The sequence below is a fragment of the Rissa tridactyla genome, chromosome 13, assembly GCF_028500815.1.
Source record: "Rissa tridactyla isolate bRisTri1 chromosome 13, bRisTri1.patW.cur.20221130, whole genome shotgun sequence".
Taxonomy (NCBI): domain Eukaryota; kingdom Metazoa; phylum Chordata; class Aves; order Charadriiformes; family Laridae; genus Rissa; species Rissa tridactyla.
This window is the reverse complement of record NC_071478.1, coordinates 4,638,997-4,657,305: the sequence shown is the minus strand read 5'-3', so window position 1 is coordinate 4,657,305 and position 18,309 is coordinate 4,638,997. Positions and strand designations below refer to the sequence as shown.

Sequence of the window (18,309 nt, the reverse complement as noted above, 5' to 3'; positions counted from 1 at the left end):
TTAATCCAGGCTTTTAGAGGAGGGAAAAAAGAAAGTTTTGACAGTTCCATATATAGTGCTCTGACTCACAGATTTCATGTGTCAAACACCGAAGACGGGTTAAGTAGAATTAAGTTCTGGATTTGTTATAAATAGGCATTAAGTAACATGAATTTATTACATTTGCATGAAAATATGGGCCTGATTCTTTAGCTTACCCCAGAGATTTGCTTTGACGTCGATGGGATGCTCCCAGGTAGGTGAGCTCAGATCAGAGCCAGCCCAGCTCTGGCCATCCCCTGCAGCCACCATTTAACTGGACCTGGTGAAGCGAAATCGGGAAGGATTTACGCTCCTCGCACAGATCAGAATTTGGCCCTTAAAATAGTACAAGCAGTTTTAATCAGACCCCAAATCTGCAGCTGAAGGAATAATTTCTCCATGTCAATCAGTGCTAAATGTACCTATTAAATCAGGGAAGATGGGTTAAGATTAAAATTGCATAAAAAGTCACTTTTCTTCTCTTTCTCCCAGAAGATGAAGATTTGTTGGATTCAGATGTTACAGATGATCTTGTCCTACTCTGATTACTGTTCTGCTCAGCCACAGCTTAAAGGTCCATCCAGACAATGAAGTCACCCTCACTCAGAGCAAGTCTGACAGTTGAGCATTGTTTGGGTGAAAACAGTCCCCTTTAGTGAAATAAATGCTTCTGCAATGAGTGTGACAGACACAGACTCTACCAAATCAGATCCCTCCTCAATAGGTTAATTTACTGACTTGTTCTTTGCTTAACAATTGAGAATTGGTCCATGGAGAAGGAACATAAAAAGGACAGACAATATGGGCTGTATTTTGAGGCTGGACTAGTCCAAGCCAAGGGGAACCAGGCATTTGAGCCACCCAGTGGCATTGTTTCTGGAAAAATAATGTCCACCCCTGCAGCTCTACCTTTATTCTGAACTGGAGGTTTGGCCCTATTTCTGCTGAGGGTGAAAAGAAGCAAACCGGAGAGAAGGGATCTGCAGTGTGACACAGCCAGGGCCACCGAGACGGAGTGACAGTCTCATCCCTGGAGAGGTTGTCGTTATTATCCCACGGAGCCGTCGATCATGCAGGAACAGCATGAAAAGCTCTGGGAACTTCCTGCGGCCCCGGTGGGACCCTCAGGCTCTGCCCAGCATCGCTCTGCCCTTGGTTGCGAATTTTCTTATCTAACACCACATTCTGCTTTCTGCCGTGAAAACAATTTCCAATTAAATGCATCCTCAGAGCCTATCTGGCTGTGAATTAGCCTGGAACTTGATGGCTGGCTTGTTAGCTCATCAAAGTCTAGAGATAATGGGGAGGCGCAGCCTCAAGAGCGATGCGCTGGTTGGGGATTTTGCTCATCGCCTTGAGCTCACCACAGCCCTGCAAACTGGGACACGGATGCCCTTTGCTCACCTTCAGCAGCTCTCTATTCCCCTTCATCCCAGAGCTGAGAAAAGCAACACCGAAGCTGCAAAACACAGCCCTGCTGCAGCCTCCAGCGCTGTCTCGTGCTTCTGCCCTCTGGGGATCTCAGGGCTTGCTGAGTCCCTGGGAAGGAGCCGGCCACGCGCTCCAGCTTATGGGGAAGGGATTATCATGGCTCTTGTGATTCAGCCCACTGCTCCCGTGTGCTTTCCTGCATGGGAAAGAGAGAAGCTGGTCTGAATCCTCAATTTGTTCCCTGTATTGGTCCCCGGAGACCTTCCCCAGGTGGTGGGCACCTCAAGGGTGTCTGGATGCTGAGGGCAATGGCAGTGATGTGGTCACTGCAGCCTCTCCAGGAGCAAAAAGGATAGAAACCAGGCAGGGAGCCCACGGAGCCAGCTGCAGGGCTGGCAAGGAAGGGAGGGAACTGCAGCTCCATGTCCCCGAAGTGCTGCAGGGGATGGTTGAGCACAGGGTGCTGCTCTCTGGTTGGAGCAAAAGGCTTCAAAGTCCCAGGTTATGGGACGATTCAAACACTCCAAAGAGAAGTGGGAACCAGTAAAATGAGGGTTTCTGCCCGCTGTGGACATGTGGCCAGGGAGACATCGGAGAATGCACTTCGGGGGGGGGTTGGGGCATGGAAACCCCTTTGGTCCATGTAGTATGGGCTGCCAGCACCCCCCATGCAGTTGGTGGGAGTGCCCTGGCCCCCCCCCGCTCCATCCTCCTTGGTGACGGTCCCCTTGGAGAACCCATCCACACTCCCGATGTGTTGATGCTGTCGTGGCAACCAGGCCAGTGCCTGTTCCACAGAGCCTGGGGCAAGACAGGGCCAAGGACTGGCTCCCTGTCAGACTCTCACCTCTCCTGCGCTTCCCACTGGAGCTAAGGGCTGTTCCTTGGGAATACCCAACTGCTGCTGCGGTCCCATCCTCTGGCTGGAGAGGAACCGCAGCACCCTGTGGCGGGGTGAGCAGCCTTGGGGGAGGCGGGGGAGCCCTGGGGAGCTGCTGCGGGGCTGGGGGGGACCATCTTTGGGGGGGCCATCTTTGGGGCTGAGGGCTGCGGGGTCGGCCCCAGTGCCCTCCATGGCTGCAGAGGGACAGGGGCTGAATCCAGGCGATGTCCCCAGCTCGGGCTCCCCAGGGGCTCTGCCCACCGGCACAGGGGGCCTGGCCTCACCAGGATTTCTATGGAAACCCAGGTACCGAACGGGGTGGAATAACTCAAACCATCTGTTCTTCCCCTACTTATAAACTCGATAAGAGGAGTGTGTTTCGCAATGACATCACTACAAATGCTCTCCTTTTATTCATCACGCAGCCATCTGTGACGGTTTCCTCATGTGCCAAACACGCGAGCGGGTGCTGAGGGACAGGCAGAGGGACACAATCACCCCCTTACCCCATGTCTCATTTCTCCCCTTGGAAAGCAGGCCTGGCCCCGTGGAAGCTTCCTTGTCCCCTTCCCGAGACGTCTGCAGAGCAACCGGCGGAGTTAGCTGGCAGAAATGAGGGGCTTAAAGGTAAAAACTCAAGCGCAATCTGAAGCTGACCTTCTCCACAGGTGCTATGGAGGATCTGCCGTGGGGATCTCACCTGCAGAAATAAATGCCACAGTGGGGTGACCGAACCGGCGGTGGGGAGCCGGGCTTTCTTTTGCCAGCAAAGTGTTGGGTTGTGGTGGGGCTGTTTCTGCCTGGCCTCCTGTGCCGGTGGAGAGGCTGTGGTCTGAGATTTGGGTGTTGGGGGAGGCAGGGTTGGGGAATATGGGTCAGCTGGGGACACAGATAGTGGTGGATCTAACTGCCACAGCTTCAGTGCCTACCTGTTAGGCGGTTTCTCAGCTAGAAGTCACCTTCCCTCAGCCAGGCACGTGAGCACTCCTGTTCCGCTCCTGGGCAGTGTCAGCTGGGTTCATTCATGTCCCCAGCATGGGTGTGTTTGATTCGGACTCACATTGTCCTCCCAGTCACGCTGGGTGATAAAATAGGTGACAACCTGCTGCCACCTGCCCTCCCCGCTGCTGGAGGTCTGCGCCCTGTCCTGGAATTGAGGTGCTGGCTGGGGCTCGGTGGTCAACGGTCAGTGCGCCATCGTCAACAGGCACTGATTTTGGTTGCTGTTAACACCTCCTTGCCCAGGGGGGTGGTGGTAGCACGGGGGTGGGTTACCCAAGAGCAAAGCACCCGTTGGACTTTGCTCTGAAGTGGATCCGAAGTGCTCATGGAGTTGGTTTGTGTGGCTCAGTGTTTTGGGTGCTAAAGAATATCTTGGGTGGCGGCGAAGAGCTGAAAGTGGTGACAAACAGCTGGAGGTGGTGGTGCCATTAAACCGCTCCCCTGTGTCCAGCTCTGCTGTCTGCTGCTGCTGGTCATGTTTCCTCAAGTGACCAAACTCTCCCTCTCTGTGGCAGCGGGGGCGGCCCTCTTTGAGGAGGAAGCTTTCGGACTTCCCCGTGAAGGAGCAAGAAAAATTGGCTGAAGCCGATTTCAGGAGACTGCAGAAACAGTTTCAGATAGCAGCGGAGAAGAGGAGATCTTATGGTGCCAACGTGAGGCAGCAAATGCAGGCTCAGGAGTGAGTGCACCTTCGCTCTTCTGCATTGTGCTTGGAAAGTTCCTCCATGCCGAGATCTGGGGAGCCTGGTGCTGAGGTGGGGAGGGGTAAGGACCTGCTCCGGCATTGCAGGTGGGCTGTGCTAGATGTCATTTGTTGTTCTGTTTTTACAGAAAAGAAATAGCGTCGCTGACTCAAGAACACCAAGAGGTGTCATTAACACTGAGCCAGATCACGTCTCCGAGAAATGCGATGCTGGATGACAGAAATTGTATGGACGTCCAATGCCTCTTGCAGACCAAGTATCAGTATGATTCTCTGATTAGAGACAGAAAAGCCCTGTTAGCTGACCTGGACAACCAGGTAAGAGCATCTGGACCGTCCCCTGGCTCTGGCTGAGCATGGTAGAGCAGAGCAGAGTCACAGAGTGAGTCCTCCTTGATGCAAAATGCATATAATTCAGGACTTGGAATATAATGCTGCCTCCTGGCAAAAGACACATGACAATGACAAATGGGTAGAGCCAGGCCCCCATTCAAGTCAGCAGCACTGGCTGGAAGAGTAAGGTCTGACTCAGAACCTTGTTGTCCCACCGGTCTCTGTAGCTCCTCTTTGATGGCACACACCTGCCTGGGGTCACACAACATCCCTTTGCTTTTCTCTTGACTTTTTTTTTTCCTCCTGAAAAAGAGGCAAAAATGTAACTTTTTTAGTTGTGCTGCCTGAGACACGGCAAATAGAGGAGCAGCAACATCTCAGGGATGTACCATCGCTTCTCCTGAGGATAGCCTGGTCGGATTTGGTCAACGGTGGGCTGGGAGGCCAAGGGAAACCCAGTGCTACTGAAGTGACAGGTCCCTGCAGCTTTCTGCTCTGGACAAGCCACCCATGACAAAAGTCAGGAAACACGTTCGGGTAGTTTAGAGTTGCTAGAGGTGCTGCAGAGCTTTCCACAACAGGGTGAGCTTGCGATCAGGGGTCGCTTGGCTGAGTCATACCTCTCCCACCTGCCCCCGGCTTCATTGTTCTCCAACTGCTTCATTCTTCTCGTGGATTTATTTCCTCTGGCAGCTCCCCACTTCTGGCAGAAGTTTTCCTCCACTCATTCCCAGGGAGGATTGCACAGATCCCTGTCTGACCAGCACAATGCCACCATGAAAAAACCATCCTCGTTGCCTCTTCCACTCTACACAGAGTGCTGCTCTGCCTTGTTCAACACCTGCCGAATTTCTCTCCAGACACAGCTGCATTTCCTTCGTGACACGAAAATAAACCCATTCGTAGTTACAGTTTATGTTCCTGCGTGTGCAGGATGGGATCCTTTGGGATTAAAGCTGCTTTTATAACTGTGAGCTCATTAATGACATGGTTGCTGTAGTTCAGGTCAACAGAGGGTATTTTCTTTGGCTAAGTGTCCTGACAAGAGTCCAGACCGTAGGGGTGGAGGTTAAACTTTCCTTTTTTTTTTTTTTTTTTTTCTCTGTGTGTGCAGATACTAGAGCTGGAAAAAAAGATTGTGAGGGAAAACCAGATAGCAGCCAAGGTGAAGCAAGCGAACAGTAGCAAGCAGCTGCAGAAGCGGATTGAGACGCTGGAGATGCATCTAAACAATGTAAGCAAATGTTTTGCAGACCTTTGGAGACCATGTGAAGGGCTACACTGGGACCCGTGTGCCAAACGCTTTTTGGTCAGGACAAAAGATAATGGTGCAAATGCATTTGGTTGATGCAAGCTGCATAAAGGACCTGGCTTGTTCCCCTGGCCTGATTGCTCCCAGAATATCTCAAAGGCTCCTTCAAGCTTGGTGACCCAAATGCAGCATTTGTGCCGTGCCAAGAAGCCTGAAGGTCTGCACCTGTTTTAATGACAAAACCGAGCTGCCTGAAGCCACCTTGCCTTTGACAGTGCTAGCTCCAGGTTTCTGCCGTGATCGGCCTAGTCTACTGTCGCCTCCCCTGTCTTGGGGAGGAGGATAGTGCAGAACCAACTTAAAATCTCTTGGGCTGTGTTTGTCCCAGCCCTGGTCAAGGTCTTTCAGCAGAGACCTGACCCCCCGAGTTCTGCACCAGCTTCAAACTTTTTGCTTCCCTCTCCCCAGGTCACTGTTCATTTCAATACCATCCTGACCAGAAATAACAAGCTTCGAGAAGAGATTGAAAACCTGCGAATCCGGAAAGCTACTTTGGATAACTTCTACTTGAAGCTCCATAAGAAGCTGGATCAGCAGTGGAGAAGGATGAACACTGCCGTTGAGCAATCCACACAAGCCTACGAGCAGCGGTACGTGGCCTTGTGAACCCTCTGTGTCAAACTCGGCACCAACAGACGATGCTAGTGATGAGTACTGATGTAAAGAGAGACCGATTGCAACTTCAGAGAGAGGATTCACTGCTCTTGTCTAGAGCTGGGTGCTAAGGGTTATGTGCCTGGTCAGTGCAGGGAGGCTGGTATCTCCAAGGTAATTTACTCCACCTATCCTAGACGTTTCTCAGGATCAGGTGAATTGCCCCATGGAGAAGTCTCTTTCTTCTGAGTCCCACCTGAGCCTGCATGGGGAGATGCAGCAGACCTGGAGCACTGGCCAGCCAGCTCCAGTCAAAGTAAGCCTGGCTGCCACAGTTGGGTGCTGTGTCTGAGTACAAAACCCACCAAGAGCTACGTTAGCTGCTCCTGCTGGCCTTGGGCTAACACAGCTGCATCTGGATGAGAGCTGGGCAACGTGCACAGCATCATGGGGGCTTTGCTAGGTCAGGTACAGAGATGCTTGGGAATGGCCAGGAATACAATTCCTTATACCTAAGCATGGTGTAACCTGCTGTTTTCCGTGTGCAGGATGGAGGCTCTGGCAAGGTTTTCTGCCATGAACGAAAGGCACAGCAAAGACACTGTCCAGTACAATGTCGAGCTGCAGGAGCGGGAGCGTGTTCTTGACCAGGAGACCAAACTGAAAAGCTTCACGCTCACCAGATTTACAGATCGCTCTGAACTGGAAGAACAGGCCAAAAAGAAAAAAGGTATCAGATGAGAGAAATCACGTGCAACTGGGACCGCAAACCAGGAGTCTGCAGGGTTGGCGAGGGGGCTGCTTATAGCACTGCGCCCCAAAGGCAGGACCTCTCCCCTGCCCGCGGGCTCCTTCCCCCACCCTTTGTCCTATAGAAGAAAAGGATGAACAGTGATAACCAAGTGAGGACACCCAAAACCATGGGTCTTGGGGGTGTCCTTGGGGAAGAGGGAGGGACAGGGAGACAGGGAGCTCCCCTATGTGCAACCTTGGCTCCTTTTATCCTTGTGGGGATGGATCCAACTGTGTTTGCCCCATTCCCATGATGACAGTGAGCTCCCTGCTTAGTTTCCAGGTGAAATTAAGACATCTTCTGCCCCTCTGGTGCTGTTCCCCCCTGCCCCGAGCTCCCTGCCAAATCCCACAGCAGCCGCAGGGGAAGTCTCTGTAAATGGCAGCCTGCAGGTACATGCACAGCCTGGATTCTCTGTCTCACCCTCAGCCTTGAAGGCAGCCCAGCGGGCCAAGCAGAGCCAAGGGGAGAGCTTTGAGAGCCGGGAGGTGGCTTACAAGCGCCTGCTGGAGCTGGCAGAGGACGGGGACATTGACCGGCTGCTGAATGGCTTCATCGAAAAGGAGGAGAAGAACTTTGCCTGCTTCAGCTACGCCACGGAGCTGAACAACGAGATGGAGAAGATGCAGCAGAAGATCAAAAACCTCCAGGTCTGTTCCAGGCTCTTCACCTCTCCCCTTTCTCAGCTGGGGTGCTTTTGGGCTGGGGTGGGTTTTTCCTCTCCCGTGTGTTCAGCATCACTGCCCACACCAGAGCCCAGCTCACAGCCTGCCACACGGGTGGGATTAGGGGAACGCAAAAATATAACTGCCATAGAAAAATGCTGCGTTCTCAGAACTAAAAGTGTCTCAATGCTGCCACCGTGTACCCAGCAAAAATACTGCAGCATCCAGGAGGGCCAAGAGCTGCCTCTCTTGAGCGTGGGGCTGCCTGGAGCGAAAAGTGCTGTGGGGTCATCACCTACCCTCCTGGCCTGGGGACAGTGGTCGCCAGAGAGGTCAAGTGGGTTGTCCCTGCTCCCAGGGTGGAGAGATGGTCCCCCAGCCTCTGTTAGGCACGTCTGGTGGGCATTCAGCCAGCAGCCCCTCCATGTGCTTGTATTTAAACAGGACGAAATTACGTCCCTCATGACGGACCAGGAATATGCAGAGAGCAGCAGCCTTCATGTTGTGCGGGAGCTGGAGGTATGGCGGCTGGGATTTCCCTCTGCAAGGGCAGCAGACCCCTGGCTGTCCTGGCACGTGTCCTGAGGAGCCTGGTCCTGTCAAAGCTGCTCTGGCCAACAGCTGTAGAGGCACGGGCAGAAAAGGGCCCTGCATTGGCTTTGGCAGCCCTTTCTCCCAGTGCGTGGTGAGAAGGTGACTGGGGGTCTCCTGCTAGCCCTGGTCCTCCAGTGCCTGGGGCCTCATCTGCGACATGGGGAGCTTGGGATCCCCTTCATAGAGCCTTTCCCCTGCAGGGATGGAAGCATCCCACAGTCTCTCCTGGCATATCTCCAGTGTCCAGACTGGAACTGGCCAGCACTGCGGGGGGAGGGAGAGCAGGGGGCTGGTGTGACACCTAGCAAAAACTCTGCTAATAGGAAAAACTAACGGAAACCACTGAGGAAGCCAACTGGTATGAAGACCGATGCAAAGAGAGCAGCAAAGTCCTGGGCCGGCTCAAATCTGGCATGGAGGCCCTGTTCAAAGACATCAACTGCGATGCTACGGACATAATGAAGCAGCTCGGAGAAAACGGGCAGATCACGGATCTGAACCTGATGCAGTTTTTTGGTGGGTCAGAGCTGCCCATCTTCCCCTGCCACAATGCCCAGACCTTCTGTGCCCATTACCCACTCGCACTGTGTTTTAATCAGTGTTTTTTTTCCCCTGCCCCATCATGCAGGGGTGTCCCTAATGTGAATTTGAGGTGCCAAATTCCCAGCAAATTCAGGAGCTAACCTGGCTGTATAAACATCCCAGCGGACCCCCAAGCCCTCATTTTGGCTCTGGGTGTGGGACCCAGCCTTGGGCCCTTGCCCTTGGGGAGGCAGGCTGCCCGACGGCACTGCCTCGGGGAAATTGATGGATCCCGGGCTCAGCAAACAATTGGGGGTGGATTTATCATGGAATGGTTAGAGTTGGAAGGGACATTGAGGATCATGTAGTTCCAACCCCCCTGCCCTCGGCAGGGACACCTCCCACCAGCCCAGGTTGCTCCAAGCCCCGTCCAACCTGGCCTTGAACCCCTCCAGGGATGGGGCAGCCACAGCTTCTCTGGGCAACCTGGGCCAGGGGCTCACCGCCCTCAGAGTAAAGGTGGAGGGGTGCAGGGACCCGGTGCGGGGGCCCTGTGGGACAGCGCTCCCTCCCACCCAGGTCTTGTGGAGAAGAAGACCAATGAGCTCCTGCTGATGGAGTCCGTCCTGCGCTACACCTCGGCGGATGGCTCGCTTTCAACCCCGTCTTTCACCAACCCACTGCTGGATGGTGCCGGGCTCCTCCGGCTGATGGATCGGGGCCGGCTCTGCCCGCCGCCCCCCACCCTGGACGGCACCATCGACGCCATCGACGCTGGTGAGTGTGGGAGGTGGGAGGGAGGGGCCGTGGCCGTGCAGCCAGCCAATCCGCAGTTCCCCCCTGCCTGCCCGGCCAATCCCCCGCTGGCAGCTCCCCTCCCCAGCCAATCCCAGCCAGCCTGCCCCACCCCGCCGGGTATATAAGGCCCACGGCACTGTGCGTGACGGGGCGGCCATTTTCTTGGGCAGTGGAGGTGCCGCTGGACCATGACCAGCTGCGCCAGCTGATTCTCCAGAGCCAGGAGAAGGAGCAGGGCAACGCCGCAGGCACGGGCAAGAAGGGGAGGAATAGCGTCAAGGTGTGAGAGCCCGGCGGGAACAAGTTAAATAAACAGTTTCACTTTTGAGCTCCCCCTCTGCTTTTTCGCCCCGGCTCTCTCGTTCCAGCTCCCTTCCCCTCTGGAAGGAGCCCAACACCTTCTGCAGGCTTCAAAAGCTCGCTGGGTGATATTTCGGCATGTCTTCACCTGCTGCTGACAGCAGCCGCAGCCAGGGGTGGGAACAGCTGCTCTATGGTGAGGTGCTGTCCCCATTGCACAACCCAATGTGCTTCCCACAGCTGGGAATTGCATGGCTGACAGGGAGGAGAGGGGGACCACGGTCCCAGTCCTGCACCGTGCCTGCCCCGAGGGGTCTGGGGAGGGTATCAGGGGACACAGGGAGGGTATGGGGGGATGCAGATGGGATGGGTGCACTTGCTGGGTATTCCCTGCTAAGGTGGGAGAAGCAGGCAGGCATAAAGAAAAGCTGCGCTCGCTCCTGGTCCTGGGCTGGTGGGACCAGATGGCTGCTAGCCACAGCCCACTGTGAAATGGCCTGTTTGGGGCTGGGAAATGGCAGGGCAGAGGCATCCGAGAGCAGGTGAGGGTGATGTGCATTGGGTCTGGGAGGCTGGGGGCAGTGGGGTCTGGGATGGGTCTGGGGGCTCCCGCTGGGAACAGATGCATTGCGCAGACACACGACACAAACCCAAGCACCACTCACACCAGCAGCTGGATTTCCTCTCGCCAAAAGGCAGTTTAATGTGGAGGCCATTCATGTGTTCCCCAGGGGGACAGGCAAAGGGAACCGTCCTTCCAACCTAGAGAGAGGCGATCTCACGGTGCCAGCCCCGGCGCCAAGCATGGGCTAGTCCTTCTCTTCGCCATGCGTAATGACATGGACAAGGTTTTTGTAATCCAGGTTGCCAGACATGTCTGGGGGGAAGGCTGCAAACATCTGATCGATCTGCCAGGAAAGAGCCAGGGTGAAAAGGCAGCACAGAAGGGGTTTGTGGCTGGGGCTGGGAGGAGGGATGGAGTTTCTGTTGGGATGGAGGGCACGGGAGGCTGGCAGAGGGTGGGAAGGAGCTCGTACCTCTTCCTGGGAAAACCTCTCGCCCTGCGTCATCAGCATTTCTTTGATGCTGCAAACAAGAGAGCGTGGTAAGCACTGGGGGGGGGCTCGGTGGGGATGCCCACCCTCCCACCCCGAGCACCCCTGCACTCACTAGGCGGATTTCAGGCCTTTTCCCTCTGGATCGAACACCTTGAATGCATTCAGGATCGTCTCCTCCGGGTCAGCACCTGCAGATGACACAGCCACGGCCGTCGGAGGAGGAAGCCAGCTGCAGCCTCCTGCTTCCCCCAGCCTTTGGGGGGAAGATGGGGGGTGCACTGTGAAGCGGGGAGCCCATGGGAACGCCAACCCTGCAGCTGGGACCTCAAGCACAGGTGGTAGCATGTAGAGGAGCAGATGTAGGGTTGTGGTGTGCCGACAAAGCAGGTGGTGTCGCCACCACCATGGCATCCGGCGTCTATCTAATCTTTTGGGTATATTTATAGAGCTCCAGGCACAGGCCCTTGGGGCCGCGTAGCCTCCTGGAGATCTGCGGGGAGGCTGCATGCCTTGGGTTGCGTCAGTGCTACAGGGTGCAGCCGGTTGGGGCTGTTGGGTCAAAGTCACTCTGTAACCACTCACCTGGAAGGGTGACGGAGACCCCAGGAGTTGAGTGGCTTCCCCAGGTGGGACAGGATATTGGTGGTGGTGTGGGTGTCCACAAACACCCGCCCCCCCAATCTCCCCAGGTGACCTCTCACCCTTGAGTTTCTCCCCAAACATGGTGAGGAACACTGTGAAGTTGATTGGGCCGGGTGCCTCCTTTATCATCTCATCGATCTCCTCATTTTTCACATTCAGGCGCCCTAGGAGAGAGCAACGTTTGGTGAATCTTTTGCCCATGTCTGGCTGCAAATGTGTGCAGACCTCTGGGCTCTGCTCTATGTGCCGGCGGCTAAAAGACACACCAGGGGGGCCTTCCCATGGAGGTTTTTTTCCACGCAAGGGAAGCAGCACAGTCCTGGGGAGGCACTTCTGACAAGGAACGGCAGTAGCAGAAGTGAGGAAGGGAGAATCATGTGCTAGCAGAGGACAGGTGAGCTGGACATCTCCAGCTCTAGTTTCTCGGGCTCCAGGATCACAGAAGAGAGGGCTGCAAAGGGCTGAGCTGCACTGCTTCCTTCCCTTGCCACACTGCCCCATGGATCAGCCAGCTTCAGCCCTCCTTGGAAGATGTTTTGGGCCAAAACCATGAGTGCTGTGGTCCCCCCAAGTCCCTAGTGTCAGAAGTGAACAGGACTGAATGCCTACATCCTTTTGCCTGAGGTTGGTTGTCTTTGGGACTTTCTGTCCCCGTTACTGGTTTGTGCTGGCCTCCGTGATGCGAGAGCCAAGCTCACAACTTCACAGCTTCCCACAAATCCTGTAAATCCCCCTAATGCCCATAAACCCAGGGATGCCGTGGGATGGGCACAGCCAGGTGCTTCTTAGCATGTGAGGAGACAGGGAGCATTTGGCTGTCTATGATCCAGGAGCTGGCTTTTCTCTCGTACCTGCAGGATTAAACACCTGCTGCTACAGCAGCAGCTCCGAGTCACCCCGCGTGGGATCTCACCGGCTAACAGAAGTGGTTTCAGATCAGGAGGTTTTCCGCAAAATAGGAGATCTGGTTAACCACTGGGGCTTGGCTAAGTGGAGGCTCACAGCTGGTTTCTCACTGAATAGGTCTAACGTCGTCAAAGTTGTTGGGGAGGGGAGGGTCCTAAAAGGGGGCTCACCAAGTGCAGCAAACGTGTCTCTCAGATCCGCCTTGTCGATGAAGCCATCCCGGTTCTGATCCATGATGGTGAATGCCTGGAAGCACAGGAGGAGAGCATGGAGCTCAGGGATCACTGTTGGCCTTTGCAAAGGCTTTAGTACCGTCCTCCCTTCGACTTGGGTGGGACAAGGGCACTTTGAGCCCTGCCTGGGATGGGGCTTCAGAGGCCCTCACCCAGTGAGGGAGCAACAACTCAATCCAGCAGCAATCCTGGCTCCTGTGCCCTTGGGCAGTGCAGGGTGACGGCTTCCTACGGCAGCCCAAGCCCTAATGCCCTACAGACCCTCTGCCTTGGACAAAGTCCTCTCGCCAAGTGGGGAGGGCAGTCTAAGCCATCAGCTCCCCCAACTGGGACCAGTTATCCCTGTAACTGGGATCTACAAAGGACCGTGTGCCAGCCGTGCAGGGTGTAAGTCGTGAAGAGCTCCTGGCACAGCAGGTAGGAGCTGGCTGGGAGATGTTCTCCTGCTCTCCTGGATGCTGCCGGCTCCTCTGCGGGGTGCAGGCTCCTGGGAAGCTTCGAGGCAATGCCGTATTTAACAATGTCACCAAGTTCTTATTTGCACTTTTAAAATAAAATGACTCAAAACCAGGCAAGCTGCCTCTTGTTGCAAACCAGCTGTCACCGATCTGAAAGTGCTGAGGAAAGAGCTGAAGGTCACATCGCGTCAAGGACCCTCGGTCATTTCTACCAAACCCACCTACCTCTTTGAATTCCTGGATCTGGGCCTGCTCGAACATGGAGAAGACGTTGGAATTAGCACCTTCAATCCTCTTCTTGGCTTTCTTGGGTGCCTGCAGGGGTTCAAGTATGTATCACTAACTCACTGGCTTTTTATGGTGTGGAATAAAAGCATGAAACTACCCTATTCTTAGTTGTGAGTCCTTCAGGGTAGCTCTGAGCTGCTGCTGCTGCCACTGCACTTGGGTGCTTGGTGGTTTTCCATTGCTCAGGAGCTCTGGGCACACACAACCCTCCAAGATACTGAGGGACGTTAAGATTCCTGCTTAAATTACAGCTTCGTCTTTGCTTTCGTGAGGAATTTAGGCAAATAGGTCTGAGGAAAGATGAGTTGGGAAATCAATTCCCCACCAAAGGCTACGGCAGGTAAAAGGATCGGCACTGGGGCGAGTGCTGCTGAGAGCGCTGCTGAGGTTGCACGCAAGGGCTATAGTTGGTAGGTGCTTCCTTGCCTTTCTGTGCCTCTCGCTAAGAACACAGCACTTATTAAAAAGTTTACTTATCTAAAAAAATCTTCGTCCTCCTGTACGGAGGCTTGAAACAAGCAGAAATGGCTTGATGCGTCTTTTGAACAGGAGCGGAGGACAGAGCCGCTCGCCCTCCCACCCTGCCCATTGTCCCTCGGTCCGGCCGCGCGCTCCGGCAGCCTTTCCCTCTGATCAGAGGGATCCAGGAGGAGGCAGAGCGGGAAGGTTTTGGGGGACACAACGGCCCTTCCTCTGGCTGCATGAAGGAAGGGAAAGCAGAAAGATAGCATTTGGACCCCAAAGTGGTCTGCGCCAGTTAGAAAGCTCTGCTGGCATGGGAGACGCCTCTCTGTTCGCCATGGGATGCTTTCAGTGCAGCCAGATGCTCCCTGGCTTGCTCTCTCCCTTTCTGGGGCAGGAGGGATCCTTGACTGTTGCATCCCTGTTGCCTCCATCACTCTCTGCCCGTTAAAGCTATCCTGGTGAAAAAGCTAACAGATTTTGCCTTTTCCCGCTGGAGGTTCGGGCTCTCGGTACTCACCATGGCTTCACAGAGCTGCCGATGTCGCTGTGAGAGGTGTCTCGGAGGCAGTCCCTCACTTCCCCTGGGCTGAAACAATAAATACATCCCACTCCGGGTTAAAAATAACCCCATGCCCACTTTTGGCAGTAATAGGTAAGTTAGCCGCCCCCAACCCTGTTGTCTCTGACTTTCTCTGTCCCTCTCTCTCTAATCTGGAATAGCAGCTTGTTGTTGTCACCGGCTGACGTGACATGTGAGACAGAGAGGGTTTCAAGGTTAATGAAGTGCCAGGAGGCCCCGCAGCTCCCACACTGGAGATGCTGACCCGCAGCGGGGACTGCACCGGAGCAATCCCACCTGCGTTTGTCACTCGGGCTGCGGCGGGGCTTTTCCCCTCCTCTGGGACATGCAGGGAGGACTTGGCCCGGGGGAACCCCTGGCTACAGTCCCCCAAGCTTTGGGACATGGATGTTTCCCCCCGGTCCTGCCAGCTGTCTTTGGGAGCCTTCATGCCCCATCACAGCGCTGGCATGGCAAAGCCGGGTGTTGCTCGTCTGCTGGAGGTGCGGGAGCCCCGCTGCCCTGGGTGCAATGGGGTCCCATTGCTTGTGATGCTCGAAGAGCAGAAGGGGCTGCCGGCCACTATGTCTCTGGACAAAGGGGACCATCCTGCCACAGCGCCAGCTCAGATGCAGCACCCCATCCGAGAGCACCGGGATGAGGCCTGAGGTGGATGCTGAGCTCCTGCAAAGGCACGAAGGGCTTCTCTGTCATGTGTCACCCCCCACCGAGGCACCTGTCACTCAGTTAAGCCAAACACTTGCTCGCCCTGGTCCCGACAAGACGTGCACGATTAACTCTCCCCATCCCAGGCGCTGGCAGCCCCATCCTGCAGCATCCAAGAGTGGTGGCACTCACGCTGCCGGCCACTGCGGTCACCAGCCCGGGCATGGCACGGCTGCCCTGGCCAGAAGGAGCCACTGAGTCCGCAGGCAGGCAGGCAGCAACCCTGCAAAACCTCTGCCGGCATCTGAGACTTGTCCCCGGCACCCTCGTGGAGCAGAAATGCTGGCGATCAGGGCGGGGGGGGTTCTGTTTTGTCTTCAGTATTTTTAGCCTGTTCATTTTATCTCCCCTCCCTCTCTCCTTGCCCTGGCGGCATGGGTGTGCTGGGCTGGGAATGGTGTGCGGGGTCCAATGATGCCTGCCAGCCCCCCAGGCTCTGCCATCCCTGCACGGCTGTGGCCCAGTGGCTGGGGCGCAGGGGGCTGCTGGCATCGCTGCCCGCACCCCTGCCCGGCATTGTCCCCTCCGTGTGCCGAGGAGGCCATCGGGAAGGGCTGGGACAGGGCCCGGAACAAAGGCGGCGTGAAACAGGATCCCTGGAGCTCTGGGCTGTGCCCAGACGCTGCCCTCGTTCCCCCAGAGGACACAAATATCATGTTTAGTCCCTGGCACTCGCCGCTCGGTCGCACCTCGACGCCCAGCTGCCATGGCCATGCCAGCGAGGATGGCATTGCACAGAGGGTTTAACTAGGCAGCAGGGAAACGGGTAGGGAAAAGTGCCTGGAGAGGAGAAAACTCCTGATCCAGGAATGACTGCCTCATCTGGACGGAGCTGCAGCTGAGGGAAGGGATTTCAGGATGGGTTTTGGGAGCAAAAGGGCAGGCGAGAGAGCTGGGGGGCAGAGCTGGGGCGAGGACCAGCCCTGGGCACGCTGGCACAGCCGGGGATGAGGGGGATCAATCTCGGCATGGACGCTCCCTCCTCCTGCCAAGTTCAGCTGGATTCATCGGCCAGCCGAGCCCAATTACCTTAATTTGTGGCATTAAGGAAAAATCCATAAGCATCAGGGAAGTGATGTGTAGCGGTTTAACGGGACTGGTCGGCTGTGGAGCTGCTGGTGCCGCCTGGGCACTGGCTCCATGTCCGTGCCAGGGCTTGGCTGGTGGCACGGGAGGCAGCCCTAGAGCCATGGAGATTTCCCAGAATTTCTTTTTTGGGGGGGTGAGCATCATTTTTGCCTGCCCAGCCTGGAAGAGACCAGATCTCGGTCTCTCCCCGCTGTTGCCCACGTTGTGGTTGGGGGCGTGATGGTGGCTGGGGGCTTCGAGGGGCCGGCTGGGCACGCAGGGGCCGAGCCGGGCACAGAAATGCTGGCCGGGGATGGGGTGCAGATGGCTGCCTGTGTTTCTGCCGTAATTTGTAAGACGACGCATCTGCTCCGCTGCTCACTTCTCGCCATCAGACGGAATCCTCCATGCTGCATGGGCCGGATCCTGCCCACCCCCCCGCTGAGGACCCCGGTCCAGCCTGGGGATGGAGGCAGCTCCAGGAACATCTTTTCCTTCCCCTGATGTGGGTATCAGGGGACTTACTGGCATCCGGGAAAAACTGAGTGCTTTAAATGTATATGTATGTACATATACGCATACGGAGCTCTGTGGTGAACAAAAGAGCTGCTGGGAAGCGGCTGCAGCCTGTGAATGGATGTCAGGGAATAACACACGGATCTGTGCCATGGCCAAATCAAGCATCGTCCCTTCTTATCTGCAAAAGAGCCTGTGTTTTACATGAAAAAGCCTTTCTAATTAATAGGACAGCCCCTCTTGAGCTCGATAAAAAATGGAGTCAAAAGGAGTTGATTAACCCCGGCCCTTTGCACGGCGTGCGCTCTGCCTGAGCGAGACGTGTGCCTGCGCCCGCGCCAAGTCCTGCCCGCGGCCGATAACAGGCTCCCGCTGTCCCAGGGAGCCCAGCAGCATCGTGCCCACGGGTAACCCCAAGTCTGGACATCGACGGAGCTGTTTTGGGGGTGTCCGGGCCCCAGGGCTGGCCGAGCGTGGCCGCGTCGGTGTGCTGGGATGCTCCAGAGCCAGCCCGTGCAGCCGCTCGCCCCACGCCGTTGTGGTTTCCTTATGAATATCTTTTGCTCCAACCGATATTTTTTCCTGCGATCAGATACATTTGACTAAACTAATACATATGTATACACGCCGGTACATTCCCATTCAAACCAATGTAAATTACCTCTGACCAATACATTTTCCTGGGAAATCAATGCATTTTAACACTGGATAATATTTATGAAATTGAATTTTTTATTGAAGCTAATGCAATTCTCTTCTATTTTATGCATTTTTATTAAACTAATGCATTTTAAATTAAACTGTTGTATATTAACTACAATGGCTGTTGGTACTTACAGTAAAATAATATATGTTTGCTGAAATCAATACATATTCCAAACCCAGGAATTTCCAGTTAACAAGGCTATATCAAATATAACAAATGCGCGTAGCTACTTAATTTGATGCTTATATACACTGGCTGGAACATTTGTTTATTGGTTATGATTATTTTTAAAGGGGAAAAGCTTATTAAAGGTAGAAAGATGGATTCCTGGGCAGCTCAGAGCTGCAGTTTGAAGCCAGCAGTGGTGGCCACCCCGTCCCTGGTGCTCATGCCGAGGGGGCCATGGGGGTGGCCCGTGTGGCCCGGTGTTGGCTGGTGGCTGAAGCCCATCTCCTGTGCCACGGACGGCCTCTGTGTCCTTGGACACATCCCTGTGCCTCAGTTCCCAGTGTGGGGGCGTTTGGGAGCATCCTTCCCTTTCCTTGGAATCACCCTTGCTCATCCCCCCCACCCCCCAACCCCACAGCCCCTTTCTGGGGGTCAGCGTCTTCAGGAGCTTTCTGATGGTTTTATCCGTCTCCCCTCGGTTTTCAGAAGGTTACAATGTTTAATGGCTTATTCCAGACAGACTTAATTTAGCAGCTTTGCCTGATTCAGCTCCATTTTCTCTCGG

At 55.1% G+C, this 18,309-nt stretch overlaps 2 protein-coding genes across 2 annotated transcripts; one reads left to right on the top strand and one right to left on the bottom strand.

Moving 5' to 3' along the window:
• The first annotated feature begins 220 nt into the window (after positions 1–220).
• CCDC63 (coiled-coil domain containing 63) lies at positions 221–9,937 on the top strand. Its single transcript, XM_054219870.1, has 11 exons — positions 221–235; positions 3,853–4,016; positions 4,169–4,358; positions 5,488–5,607; positions 6,094–6,275; positions 6,828–7,009; positions 7,502–7,722; positions 8,182–8,256; positions 8,655–8,847; positions 9,433–9,630; positions 9,822–9,937. Exons 1-11 carry the CDS (start codon positions 221–223, stop codon positions 9,935–9,937), a joined length of 1,656 nt encoding a protein of 551 aa, XP_054075845.1.
• Positions 9,938–10,629: 692 nt separating this feature from the next.
• Positions 10,630–14,647, bottom strand: MYL2 (myosin light chain 2). Its single transcript, XM_054219647.1, has 7 exons — positions 14,519–14,647; positions 13,474–13,563; positions 12,728–12,803; positions 11,711–11,815; positions 11,122–11,197; positions 10,989–11,037; positions 10,630–10,859 (listed from the first exon to the last, which is right to left on the bottom strand). Exons 1-7 carry the CDS (start codon positions 14,630–14,632, stop codon positions 10,761–10,763), a joined length of 609 nt encoding a protein of 202 aa, XP_054075622.1. The 5' UTR covers positions 14,633–14,647; the 3' UTR covers positions 10,630–10,760.
• Positions 14,648–18,309: the final 3,662 nt, after the last annotated feature.

What these genes read in the sequence shown, in the direction of transcription:
- MYL2 (XM_054219647.1), bottom strand. Translation starts at nt 14,632, where the DNA reads ATGGGGTTATTTTTAACCCGGAGTGGGATGTATTTATTGTTTCAGCCC. An exon ending in AGATCCAGGAATTCAAAGAG is followed by an intron (nt 12,804 to 13,473) that starts GTAGGTGGGTTT and finishes CTGTGCTTCCAG; the next exon opens with GCATTCACCATCATGGATCA. An exon ending in GTTTGGGGAGAAACTCAAGG is followed by an intron (nt 11,198 to 11,710) that starts GTGAGAGGTCAC and finishes TGTCATCTGCAG; the next exon opens with GTGCTGACCCGGAGGAGACG.
- CCDC63 (XM_054219870.1), top strand. An exon ending in CAGCAAATGCAGGCTCAGGA is followed by an intron (nt 4,017 to 4,168) that starts GTGAGTGCACCT and finishes CTGTTTTTACAG; the next exon opens with AAAAGAAATAGCGTCGCTGA. An exon ending in ACACAAGCCTACGAGCAGCG is followed by an intron (nt 6,276 to 6,827) that starts GTACGTGGCCTT and finishes TTCCGTGTGCAG; the next exon opens with GATGGAGGCTCTGGCAAGGT.